Source organism: Hoplias malabaricus, chromosome 4, assembly GCF_029633855.1.
Source record: "Hoplias malabaricus isolate fHopMal1 chromosome 4, fHopMal1.hap1, whole genome shotgun sequence".
Taxonomy (NCBI): Eukaryota; Metazoa; Chordata; class Actinopteri; order Characiformes; family Erythrinidae; genus Hoplias; species Hoplias malabaricus.
Window position 1 is genome coordinate 28,733,476 of NC_089803.1, and position 14,188 is coordinate 28,747,663.

A 14,188-nucleotide genomic window follows, 5' to 3' on the forward strand; every position below is an offset into this window, starting at 1 on the left:
TTCAGCATTACCACTTCACCACCAAACCGTCCCAGCCCTCCCCATGGGGCAGAGCCAGAGGATTGCTCACATGACTGCACAGCAGGACACAAAAGCACTGGATAAACACTGGAGGCTACAGCTGTCAATCGAACCCTTTCTTGTCATTTACATTTAAAAGCACCAATTAAGTTCCACCATATAGTTCTCCCCACAGAATCTTTGTTTGCTACAGTATTATCTACATCTGTTTACATTTCTCTGACACTAAGAAGGTGAACCATAAGTTAGCAAACCTTTACAGGCTGTAAATTGAATTAGCACGGAGTTAATCTGATTCTAAATGTAATATTGTTAATCAAACGTTGTTGTAGACTGTTAGACGGTTAAATGTGGCTGTTTGACATTAAACTTGGCTGTTTGCCCAAGGAATTATATATGTACACGTAGATGGAGGAAATAAAATAAACTTAAACAGATAATTACAAAGAGGTACATATTACAGCTTTATTAATGTCTTATAGACTTACTGACATTCCTATAGGTAAGTGATATTGTCAAGTTACTTCCCAGATCTGTATCTTTTTGCTGTTCCTGGAACACTGTTCCTTTTAACCAGTCTCTACCATCTGATGTTTCAGTCTGTGCTTTCTACTCTTCCCTGAGGCACTTGAAAGTCCTCCAACTGCATGGCTGCACCCAATACTGCATACTGCCATACTAAATAGCATGTCAGGATACTACAGGACAATTAGTAGTGTAATAGCCAGAACTCTTAGTACTTTGTCAAAACCCTATTTTAAATGCAGTTTTGCAGAGGAGCAAAGCATCACATTGCTCATTTCTGTTCTTACAGTGTTAAGACAGCTAACATGCTTTCCAATGGCAATGATAGCGCAGGTTCATTATCACATTAGCACCTACTATTTTTAATTCACTACTATCATCATCACCTTGATTCTGATTAGATTCCCTAAAGTTGATCCAGGACCATTATCCTTAGGGCTGGACGATATGGACAACATTTATATCACGATATATTTCTCAATTTCTGTCGATACAATATATTTACGATATTGATATGAAGAATAAAAGATCCACAGAAAAATTGCCAAAACGACAAGAAACATGACAGTATTACTGTTTTTAAACTAACTTTATAATGTGAGTGCCTTGAATTGACGACAGTGCCCTGTAATGAATTGTAAGTTAGTGACAGATCTTGTAAATAATCATATTATTGTTAAAAATCATATTATTGTTATTGAAACCTTTACATTCCGATACATATTGATATTGAATTACTGTCCAGCTCTAATTATCCATGTGCTGAATTCAGATAATTCTTTAATTCATCTTCTGTTACTGCTTCATCCTGTGCATCCCGAATATATGCAAAGAGAGGAACACCCTATGGACGGAGGATCAGTCCATCTACGAGCGTCAACCACTCAAACCGCAGGACACATTTTCACAGCTTATCCATTAAACAACATGTATTTTTGGACCAGAGCCTATTGAGGAAACCCCACACACTGGGAGAACAGGGAGAACACACCAAGCTGGCGAGGTTCGAACCTAGGATGTACGGTCCTGGAGTCGTTCAGCAGTAACATTTGGTCCTAGATTGATTTGATATAAAGGGGATCCTGGCAATGCTTGTCCCAAACCAATTCAAGCTTCCATTCTGTATCAACAGTAGGGAACATGTCCAGTATCAGCATGGCGGTGATGGCCCTGAATTATCATTAATAAATCCGTCCAAGATCAACATGACAGCGATGTCTCTAGATCAACATTAGCAAATCTATTCAGGATTAACATGACAATGACGCCCTTGACTCATCCATGAATCATCAGCCCGAGTAAATGAAATACATCATAAAAGAGGCACAGCTTCATCATTTGCAAATGATGAAGGGTTTTGGTCAAGTTCGAAATGAGCTGTATGATGGTGTATGGAGAGACATTATTAAGGGCTCTACTAACTTGAATGTGTTCCTTTAGGCTTAAATGGTTTTAACACAGCTAAGTACACACTATACACAAACATTTTCAACATCAGATGGCAATGATTGTTGGTATAGCACAGTGGGGAACACAAGTATCACTCCGAGCTCGGGCAAGAACGCCACACTGTAACAGTTGGGCCAGACTCATAAAGCTGAATTAATCTCAGTCTCTCTGGATAAGAACATCTGCCAAAGGCCATAAAGTTAAATGTAGTGGTTAAAATGAGTGGTCAGTGTTATAATGGAAAGTAAGTGTTTAAATGTTTTAATTGTTAAGTGTCTGATTTTGGGTTGATTTTAAGACGTGAAATGTGGAGCATGTTTGAAGCCTAGGGGGGGAATGTGCTCTGCCACTGAAATGTCACTTTAGAGAGATGTGAATGGAAATGACTGGGGAACTGCATTTTTTTCCACCAAAAAATGAATATAGTGAAGTATTCAAAGCCCCTCCTGGAGATAATGTGATAATAAATGTTATCATTCTATCAGAGACAGGAAACAACCATCTTTCATAAACACAGAGCCTGCCATACAAAATAGATGAGCAAAAGGATGAATAAATGAAAGGATGCTCCCACTGTGATCCCACCTGGATTGACTAAGCTGCATTTTCTCTTTCTCCTTGTGTGTCTCTCTCTCTCTCTCTCTCTCTCTCTCTCTCTCTCACACTCTCTGCTCACTTCCCCTCCCCCACTCCCTCTCTCTCTATTTCTCTCTCTGCTACAAGACGCACACACATAAGCACACACTCCCCTTTCTCACCCCCCCCCCCCCCCTCAGAAGAATGTCTCCTCTTCACCTCCCTGATCAGACACTCCATCAGTAGCCACAGGCACTGAGCCCCTCCCCCTTTTGTGCTAATGAAAGCACACAGGCGTTCAGCAGTGAGAGAGGAAGCAGCAGAAAGAATAGCACAGAGGAGAAGAGGAACGAGGGAGGGGGGGAGTTACAGCTTACAGCATTCTCCTTTACCCACACACACACACACACACAAACAAATGTGCAAATACGCACACACATAGTGTCGGCTTGAATTGGATTGGTGTGTGTGTGTGTGTGTGTGTGTGTGTGTGTGTGTGTGTGTGTGTGTGTTCAGCTGGCTGTGCCAAGTCAAGTGTGTGGTGGCACCATAAAAACACAGTTGAGCTTTGGGAAAATGGCACTATGTGCCCTACAGACCTTTATAGACAAGTCAAAGGTCTTAGAAACTTTATCTGTGCATGTGTGTGTGTGTGTGTGTGTGTGGCAGTTAGTACTAACTGATAACAGAAGCACCTGCAGCTGTGAAACCCACTGGAAACTGTGGGATTATGGACATGAAAGAGAGAGAGAAATGATAGAAAAAATAGCAAGAGTGGGAAACAAAATAATGGTGAGAAAATAGAAACTAAAAACAGAGAAAGGAAAGAGGGAAAAGAAAAAAGAGAGCAAGAAAAATGCAGAAGAGAAAAGCAGTAGGGTAAAGAGAGAGAGAGAGAGAGAGAGAGAGAGTTGAGCAGATCCATTTGTTAGTGCAGCAATTACAGTGCAGCTGTTTTAAGGAGCACAACAACAGAAGAGCAGATTCACCCGGAGAACACAGGCGTGAACACACACACACACACACACACACACACACACACACACACAGTAAGCGTGGAACTAAAGGACTATAATACACATAGCTAATAAATAACATTGATTTTGATTCATATACACTTTTACTGCATCAGCAGTGTGTGTGTGTGTGTGTGTGTGTGTGTGTGTGGTGATATGATTTATCTTTTGTGAGAACAGTAACACAGTCTCTCTCATGACCTCACTGTAAATGACCTTGAAATTCACAAAAAGAGCGATCACATAAAGAGATCACATGCACACCAACATAAATTCAATTGTAGTAATACATTAATTACATGATTACAACACTTCACAACCTCATATAAGCAAGAACGTGATGCACTTTCAGGAAGCAATCAAACCAGTGATATTTCAGCTTTCACTAAGTGGTGCCCCCTGAACGCTGAATGTCCAATGGTAGCTTTACCATTCTACCTAGGTCCTCTGCTCCAGCAGGAGCTTTTTTTTCTGAGACTGTCTGGGACATTTATACATAAAGATGTCTGATGTGGCCTGAGAAATTCCAGCCTGATGAAATCTGACAGATCTGACTGTGGGATGAATATTTCAGGCTTCACAGGGTGACTCGCAGCAGGAGAACATTATATTATAGCAAATATTTTGCTCTCCTGACGCAGTAATGTGACGTCTTTCACTTTTAACAATCAAATGTTACACAGTGCAGCTTTAGCTCAAGTTAAAAGATAAAGAGTGCACATCTGCTTCAGTGAGGTTTCACACTGGATTCTTGAAGTTTGTTTACCACAGGCTCCGTGTAGTAACAAATGAGGAGTCTGTAATGTGCCACGATAGTTGAACTCTTTCAGACTTTAAAGAAATATCTTCAAAGGGAAGTGTGTAAAAGTGAAGAACAGTTTATACCGTGCAAAACAGTATTTAAATAATCAAACTGCTCTCTGAGGTGGTCATTTATAAGCGTTGTTTTTATTACAGAGCCACGTTTGAAAGGCGTTGATATGTTACTCTTCTTAAACAGCTATATATTCTACACACTGTTTATACATGTCCTTTACACACCATATTTCAACAGGTTTATTCCTTCTGGGTTTTTATTATTTATCTAATTAAACCATTACACTGCTGGAGAGAGAGAGAGAGAGAGAGAGAGAGAGAGAGAGAGAGAGAGAGAGAGAGAGAGAAAGAGAGAGAGAGAGAGAGCAAGAGAGTGAGAGAGAAAGAGAGAGAGAGAGAGAGAGAGAGAGAGAGAGAGAGAGAAAGAGAGAGAGAGAGAGAGAGAGAGAGAAAGAGAGAGAGACGGAGAGAGAAAGAGAGAGAGAGAGCGAGAGAAAGAGAGAGAGAAAGAGAGAGAGAGAAAGAGAGAGAGAGAGAGAGAGAGAGAGACGGAGAGAGAAAGAGAGAGAGAGAAAGAGAGAAAATACGTGTTTGTGTGTGTGTGTGTGCGTGTGCGTGTTTGGCCCAGGTGCTGCTCCTCCTCGTTCATCTTCTGCTCACTCACACTGAGTCTCAGAAAGGGTTATAAATGGGGATTAGTATGATTAGATGGAGGATTAAGTGAGGGCAACGCCAGACACACACCTGCACACATCTACACACACACATAATACAGACAGCAAACACACCGCTCAGAATACGAGGATGTAAGATAAGCAAGGCAGAATAAACAGAAACAGCAGGTGAACATACTGAGTGCTGTTTGTTGGAGGGGCAAAAAAGAGAACGAGGCTGAGAGACAGACAAATACAAAGAGGAGAGCAGGCGACATCTTGCACTAAAGAAATCTGTGTCAACATTTCACCTGAGAGTCAGTGGGCAGCACATTCCACACTACTGCTGACACTCAGCATCAGACAGTAATCACTGTATTTTTAATGGTAATATTATAATTCATACTGTGGTCACTACCATTGTGTTTTTGGTAGTTGGTCGTATAAACATTGTTATTACTGTTGTTGAAAGTGTTATTAATGATTTAAATTTGTCATAATCTTAAATGAACTACAATTAGAAAACACAGGGATGTGGCTTAATATTTATGAGAAATGAGTAACAGATAAACAGTTATAAGATGAAATGTTTAGAGCTAGTTTAGTAAAGACTTCTTCTTTCTTCACCTAGAAACAGACTGTTAAGTCCTTTCATTCAGGTGAACTCCTGCAGCACAAGCACTTACAGCATAACAACACAAGTCCCTTTCATCTATTCCCTTCCCATCCCTGTCTGTCAGCTTACTCACTCTCTCTCACTCTCTCTGTCTGTGTGAGTGAGTGTGTGTGTGTGTGTGTGAGAGAGAGAGCAAGAGAAAGAGAGAGAGAAAGAGAGAGAGAGAGAGAGAGAGAGAGAGAGCTTGTGTGTATGGGGCTCTTTTTATCATGTCATCGTTTTGTCTTAGAGTGAGCAACAAAACAGTACCTGAACTATCTCTCTCTCTCTCTCTCTCTCTCTCTCTCTCTCTCTCTCTCTCTGTCATATCATTAAAATATACACACACACTTAGTTGTAGGCTAAAATCAACAAGGAGCCCCAGCAATAAATGCGTATCTGAATCTGATAACGATGATTAAGGCTGTAAATTGCAAAAGAAAGAAAGAGAAGAGGCAGAGGAGAAAGCAGAGGCACACAGAGCTCTGAGCTGAACTGGGTCCAACACTTTCTTTTTCATTTGTTCTTTTACATCTTTCCTTCTAGCTACATTCACACAGACCCATGCGTTCATTTATTTTCTGCTTCTCAATAAACAACAAATGAATGAAGAGAATCTCTCTCTCTCTCTCTCTCTCTCTCTCTCTCTCTCTCTCTCTCTCTCTCTCTCGCTCTCTATCGTTTGCCATGGTTTCACAAGTGATTTTTCTGATTATGATTTTCCACTTAGCCACATGATCTCCTGCAGAATTGTTGGCTATTGAAATTTGGAATGATTATGCAGATTATGCAAATGTTGTCATATCTCAGGCCGCCGTGGCTGAGGCTGAAGCACAAGAGAACAGCAGCAGCAGCAGTAGCGCTGAAACGGAACGGCAAACACTGAGAGGAAGTCATAAACCACAAAAACCTCCTTTTATTAGACAGAGGTGAAAGATAACACACAGTGGAGGAGAATGTAACACACTCTAGAATAGAGTGGGCTTTTTCTTCCTGCTCCCTGCTGCTGAATACCCACAGGTCCTCACCACCACACACACAGTCGCTTCTTTAATTAATCGACGCATCAAAGCGATTTGTTTGCTGCGAATATGAGCAAACGTGGCACGGAGCGAAAGGAGAGGAGAAAGCAGGCTGCTGGAAAACACAACGTAATTATCAGCTTATTAGTTACACAGATGATTCAAACAAATTAAATATGCTTTTTTATTTGTTCCTTGGCCCCGAGATTAAAAAACAGAAGCTCCCTAGGCTCCTTGGATTGTTTGTTTCCATGTTGTGCGAAGTCTTTGTTTTGTAAGGCAATTACATATCTTCTGTTTTCCTCGGCTGTTTTCATCTGTCATTGCCTAAAGAGCATCCCTGAAGATCGGCCATGTTGAGCCCAGGCCAGGCCACCATTGTCAGTTGTCGTGGAGACTGACTGTCCTCGCTAAGACACGTTGCCGTGGAGAATTGAGCTCCTTTGATCTGTTAGCTTTAGCTCCAGCGCTAAGTCTGTGTTGTGTGGTGTGTGGGAGGCTGGACGGGCCGCACTGAGCTGGCCTAAATACACAGGCGTAGAGGAAGTGCGATTATAATACAGCTGTTTTTAGGATGCATTCAACTCGCATTGAGTAGATGACTGTTCATGGTTACTGCAGAGTTATAACGTGTAAGACACCCGGGTTAAATTCTGAGCTAGATTTTGTGCTCATGTGTCACACAATACAATAGCGATTGTCTGGTGATGTGTCTAATATTTACAAATAATAATAATGGTATGAGCAGTGAGTTTATCATCAGGGGACTATGATTTCAGTCCCCAGTGTTGTGTCATCCATCTGAAGACAGGAGACCCAGAGAGCAGAGTTGACTCTCTTTCCCCTATCACTGAAAGCAGTGCATACACCAGACACACGTTTAAAACCACAGGGAGGTCCAGGGAACAATGTAAATATGATGAAAAGTTAGCAACAGTATCTCTTCCGTAGGATCAGACTACAGAGGCCAGCCCTCACTCGCCTCGTACACCTCTGAGACGCTGGTGCCCTTGACTCTTGTTCACCTCTTGTCCTTACTTGCACTTTTAGTTACAGCCAACCACTGCATACTGGGGAACCCAATGCACAACAAATTAAAGAACGGTCTGTTCCCTTGCTGGCAAGTATATGCACCCCCCCCTCCCTAGTGACATATTGACATGTGGCACTGTAACAAGACAATCAGTGTTAATCTTAGGGTTGATCAGTATATACACTTGAAAGTATATACACTTGAAAATTATGCCTTGTATATATACTGCATACAGGAATGATGAATAAACACCCAATGTAAAGAGAGAGAGCTATAGAAACATGAAGATGTTTATGTAAAATAGGGCTAGAGCGAGAGAGAGAGAGAGAGAGAGAGAGAGAGAGAGAGAGAGAGAGAGAGAATGAATGGTGAGCAGAACAAGAGACAGAAAAAGATCAGTAAGAAATCTTCAGACATTTAAAGTGTCTGAGCAGTTAAATGTACTGGCACTATGCCTAACAACACACACACACACACACACACACACACCTGTCTATATGAAACAAGCAAAGATCTTTCTGGAATGGTCCCAATTTTTCATTGTATACTGTGTATGTGTGTGTGTGTGTGTGTGTGTGAGTACGTGAATGTGTATTTTCGTATCTCCGTTTAAGCTGCAGTGCGCCCTCTAGGCTATATTTCAAGGCGGTCAGAAGCTAGAGAGTCTCACGCTTAGTTAGACAGAATGTCACACGGCTGCTATTGTGTGCCTCTCACAGTAAGAACACACTCCAGCGTGTGATGGCATTGTGGCTGAGGCCTCTGGTGCAGCAGTTAGGAGCACAGCTGTTGCTTTTGGTGTTCATTGCCTTTCAGTTAGATACATGGGCTCCCTGACACACCTGCGCGAGGAGGACCGTTTACAACAGGAAGAAGCAACAGGAGAAAAACTGTGAAAACTATGGACATCTGTGTACACACGGTGCTTCTCCACAGGCCTTCTGAAGTGACCGCCTCAAACACACACACACACACACACACACACACACTCACTCACATCTTCTTTCTCCTTCACTATTGTAGCCCTCACCACAGACATGCAGACAATAAACAGGAACACGTACAGCGTTGGTGCGTCTGCTGTCTTCTGATTGGTCAACGTGAAGTTAGACCCCATGACATCGGTAAATTGTTGTGTTCAGCATCAGGTAAGAGATCAGTCTCCAAACACCTGAAGAGTACCTGCCGTCCAATTAGTAACAGATCTAATTAGACTTAGTTAATTACTCATTACAATGATTGCAGGTACTCCACCAGGCAGATGCTCAGTGATGTAATCACTGAGAAAATAGAGTAGCACGCCTCAGACACTTTCACTATCAGACCATCATCACTATCACGGAGAGAGAGAGAGAGATTTACACACAACTCTGAAATGATCTCCTCCATTCACAATGTTCTCCTTACTTCTCTACAACAGTCGGTGGTCGGTGTGCTCTCTAAACGTTTGTGAGGACATGAATTAAAATGGTTACTAAGGAAAGCAATGGCAAGTTGAGAACACTTGCACACTGTTAATCCTGTTTCAGTCACAGTGTTTTATTGTGAGTGCTCAGCGTTGACCCATGGTTCAATGAGAGATTAATCAGAGCTTTTATAAAAGAAGTCAGTCACTGGTTGAAAACTATCACGGTGGTGTTTTAGTTTCTCTCTCCGTTCACACAGGGAGGAGGGGCCATAACTGTTTAGGAGTGAGGATGAAATAACCGCTAAGTGGACCGTGGAGTAATTCAGTATTGATTCATCAGGACATAACACATGTAATAATAATGTGGGTCAGTCAGTCACCAGTAGTGTGAGAATTATCACCATCACAATTTAATCACAATGGACACAATGTACATATAGTCACAGCCATTTAATGGACATCACTATTTTTCCACAAATCAATTCTCTCTCTCTCTCTCTCTCTCTCTCTCTCTCTCTCTCACTCACTCACTCTCTCTCAAAGGTCTCTACCCCACACCTCTCTGTTAATCACTTCATCCTCTGTGAAGTCTGAGGTGCAACGTGCTGCTTGTGTCACCCACAATGTCTTTCCACTCTTCTGTTCTGTCTTATTTCTTTTTCTTTTTTCTTTAATCTGTTTCATTTTTTGAACGCCCCTCCACCCCCCCCCCACCCCCCCTCTCAAGTAATGTTTGAGGGACTAGCATGTGTCTGACACGGTCGCTGTAGCAACGGCGCTGAGCAGCCGGGGGGTTGGGGAGGGACTGCTCCGTGTGTGAATGAGTGAGAGAGAGAAGAGAATGGAGAGAACGGAGGGATGGCAGGCTACCCACTGAGAGGAAGAGTGGAGTGAAGGGGGGGGGGATGCACACACAAACACACAGTCTCTCTCACATGATTACAATAACAGGCCTTCTTTCACTTTTTGGCTCTCTCCCTCAATCTCTTTTATCTTCTCTGTTCTTCTTCTTCTCTCTCACACACACTCTCGCTCTCTCACTCTCTCTCTCTCATTTTATGGCTATGTTGAGTATATTAAAGTGTGAGAGAGAAAGTTGTGTCCTCTCATAAACATGCTCCAGCAACTGATGAGACCCATAACAGAGCAGTTTAATCTCCCTCTCTCTCTCTCTCTCTCTCTCTCTCTCTCTCTCTCTCTCTCTCTCTCTCTCACACACACACACACACACACACACACACACACACAGAGCTTAGAGGAAGAGGCAACCTTTACACTGAGAAACACAACTGCATTTGTGCCAATGTAAAATCTTCTCTTTTTCTTGTGCGCGCGCGTGTGTGTGTGTGTGTGTGTGTGTGTGTGTGTGTGTGTGTGTGTGTGTGCACGTGGGGTAGTGGCAGCAGCTCCGCAAGCACAGATGGTGATGTGTGGCAGTCTCTGCCTAGTTTATTAATAATGCTGATGAGGTCTGGACTGACAGACCAGCACTGGACAGAGATAGAGAGAGAGAGAAGTGGGGAGGATGATGGGCAGAGAGCAGGAAAGAGGGAGGAGAAAGAGGAGAGAGAAAGGTTGGAAGAAAGGAAAAGGAAATCAGAAAGAGATTAGGAAATTGAGAACAGAGGGAAGAAATAGGAGAATAGAGTAAGAATTAGAAAATAAGAAAGAAAGAAAGAGAGAGAAATGGAAGAGAGAGGGCAGAAGAGACAGAGAAGTTCTAGAGACCTCTGGCCTTCAGATGGACCCCCGGGGCAAGAGGGTCAGAGGTCAGAGCTGAGAGGACAGTGGGTGTAGGGTTGTGGTCAAGGGTACGATCAGAGGGTCTGTTATCAAGCACCTTCCGTTCGATTGCTTTGATGATTCTATCAATGTTATAAAGATTTATGAGCGCAGGGAGGACAAGGAATAACCATCAATATATTCTTTCAGAATTTCTCAGGTACATGTTTATATACTTGTTTGGAACTGACTTAATTTGATTCCCTACTTCTGTTAATGTGTTAATTACTAAGCCTATTGAAACTTAATACTATGTTATTATCGGCTTACTACACATTAATTAATATTGATATTACAGAAGCGTGTGTCTGTATACAGACCTTGCAGTAATGTAGCTAAAATAAAGACCTCTTTGGAGAAAAAACACCTTTTAGTGTCCTGCTGAAGTGTGTGTGCATGTGTGTGTGTGTGTGTGTGTGAGAACAGTGCTGCTACTGTTAACATAACACTTCCCTCCAGCTCTTAAATAAAACACACAGAGCCTTCTCCCAGCTGATGACTGACACTAAAGAGAGAGCCAGCTTCTATTTCAATTACAGTGTTACAATAGAAAGCAATAAACAGAAGAGCTCCAGCTGAGGGCAATGATAAATACTGCCTTATACCCAAACATCACACACACACACACACACACACACACACACACACACACTCATTCTCTCACACACTTTCTCAGTATTTATCTTCTTCTCTCTTTTCCTCTTTCCCTCTCTCGTCTTGCCCATCTTTATATCCCCCCCTCTCCCTCTCTCTTTTTTTCTGTCTCTTACTCTCAGTATCTCTTTTCCTCGCTCTGTCTCTTTCTCTTTTACCTCTATCCCTTTTTTCACTCATTCACTGCCCCTCTGTCTCTCTTCTTCTCCCTCTCCCTCATTCATTCTCCCCTCTTATTTTCCAGTCAGTTTTCTTTTCATCCCTCTTCACCTCTCTCTCTCTCTCTCTCTTTTACTCCCACCCTCTCACCCCATCTCTTTCTCTCCTTTTTCTCACTTTCTTTCTCTCCTGCCCTCCCTTTAACCTCCCAGATCACCACAGCTCTGCTCGAATTAACCTTACAGCCTTTCATTCCTGCCCCCAAACACACGCACACACATACACATAGAGAAGAGCGCGCACGCACGCACACACACACACAACGAGAGAGACAGAAATTCAAAGCTAAATCAGTGGTACCGGACAGATAGTAGAGTGGAGGCTTCAGTCCGAACATGCTGGAGTGAAGGATGCCGAAGTCAGGTGCCGAGAGATGATTAAAGTGAGACTCCTGCCGCTTAACAACTGATGAAAAGCACTCCAAACAGGGAGTCCACTGGTCAGAAAAGTCCCCAAGGGTCTGGACATGCAAAGGTCAGAGAGCTCATCATCATCACCATCATCATCATCATCATCCTGGTCACTACAGGGCTTTCACTGACAGAGCCACAGCCTCCTCCAGAGCAGTACTGGACAGGACAGACAGAGCAGAGCTCAGAAGGAATAGTCCCGTAAACAAGCATGCAAAACATGTCATCCCTTCATCCCAAGAAACAAGGGGAGAGTCCGCCCTCCTCCCATCTCTCGCTCTGCCTCTCTTTTATTCTCTTTTCTTCCTTCCCTCTATCACAGCATCCCACTGCTGACTGCTCGGCTGAACAGAGAGGAGGAGCACACACTGAGCATTCTACTGACGAGAGAGAGAGAGAGAAAGAGAGAGAGAGAGAGAGAGAGAGAGAGAGAGAGAGAGAGAGGGTGACAGCAGAGAGAGCAGGGAGGACAAGACAGGGAGAGCAAGGAGAGAGACAGATGGGGAGAGAGAGAGTGAGAGAGAACACAAGCAGTGAAAGCAGAGAAAGTGAGAGAACAGAAGAGAAGAGAGTGAAAGAGGAATAAAGGGTAACAGAGTGAGGGGGAGGAACAGGGTGGAAGAGGGAGAAAGAGAGAGAGAGAGGCCACCTCGAAAAGGGACTTCAAAAAGGTGAAGAAAGAGCAAGACCTGCTTGAAAAGGTGTGTGTGTGTGTGTGTGTGAGAGAGAGAGAGAGAGAGAGAGAGAGGAAAAGCAAGAGAAAGAGAGAGAAAGCAAGAGTGTGTGTGTGTGTGAGAGAGAGAGAGAAAGCAAGAGTGTGTGTGTGTGAGAGAGAGAGAGAGAGAGAAAGAGAGAGGGAGTGAGAAAGAGGAAAAGCAAGAGAGGAAAACCAAGAGAACGAGAGAGAGAATGCAAGAGTGAGAGAGAGAGAGAGAGAGAGAGCAAGACAGAGGCAGAGAGAGAGAGAGATGAGAAGAAGTGTGCCCTGCCATCAGTTTTCATGCGTGAGTCATTATGTGTAAATTGGACTGCAGCCTGAGTGACAGCTGATTTGTCAGCCCTAATGAAAGAGAGAGAGGGCAGAGAGTGACGGGGCATCTGTTCCCTACGCCCCCATTACACACACACACACACACACACACAAACTGATATAAATATTCTTAGACACACACACACACTTTCAACCTCACATGCATTATGCAGCGTGCACACACATAACACCTAGGCACATACTTTGAGCACACGTACACACACAGTCACACACACATACACTCTCCTTTCATTGTTTCTAGGTAAGATGGGGAAGATAGGCAGATCACAGGGAGCTGAAAGGGAAGAAGTGTCAAAATGAAGAAGCTCTCTCCAGCCTGCTGTCAGCCAGCTGTGGGGGGCACACACACATGGGAAGAGTGAAAGGGAGAGTTTGTTTTCATACATAGTGGGGACATTACCCTTAATCACACACAAGTTCTGGCTCACACTGCTTGAGGATTAGAGTAAAAACCACAGAGCTCTTTATTTATCTATGCTAGTGACACTTCACTTCATTTGCCATTGCGCCCTGTGAATGGAGCAAAAGTAAACCCAGGCTATTTTTGCTTAAGTCACATGTCTTTAATCATCAGCAGTCTAGAGTCATTCAGCTCAGTTTACATAATGCAATTATGTGGCAGTAACTGCACTATCACACAGTGTATTACATTGTAATCGCATATTTATTGCATTGCTTAATGGCACAAGACATTATATATATATAGCAGGAACTTGTAAGATGGATACACACCAAGAGCCATTATTCTTTTGCTGACCCTTGAATGACTTTCCTTGACTTTAGCAAAAGTTACAATTTTGAGACAATACCATGGCAAAAGTTTGTAAGAACAAGGAAAACGTACTGAAAGCAGAATCATTGTAAAAGCAGCATGTAGGAATCTGCAGGAGCCACAATT

General features: G+C 42.9%; 1 protein-coding gene across 2 annotated transcripts in view; it reads right to left on the reverse strand.

Annotated features, from left to right (window-relative positions):
* Nucleotides 1-12,219, reverse strand: part of LOC136694588 (genetic suppressor element 1-like) — a 56,142-nt gene extending 43,923 nt beyond the window's left edge. For both annotated transcript variants that reach the window (XR_010802220.1, XM_066668283.1), the window contains exon 1: nt 12,130-12,219. Coding sequence is in view for 1 of the 2 variants with exons in the window: in XM_066668283.1 (XP_066524380.1) it covers nt 12,130-12,166 (37 nt within the window). In the remaining variant the exon portion in view is untranslated. The remainder of the gene's footprint in view (nt 1-12,129) is intronic.
* Between the last annotated feature and the right edge of the window lie 1,969 nt (nt 12,220-14,188).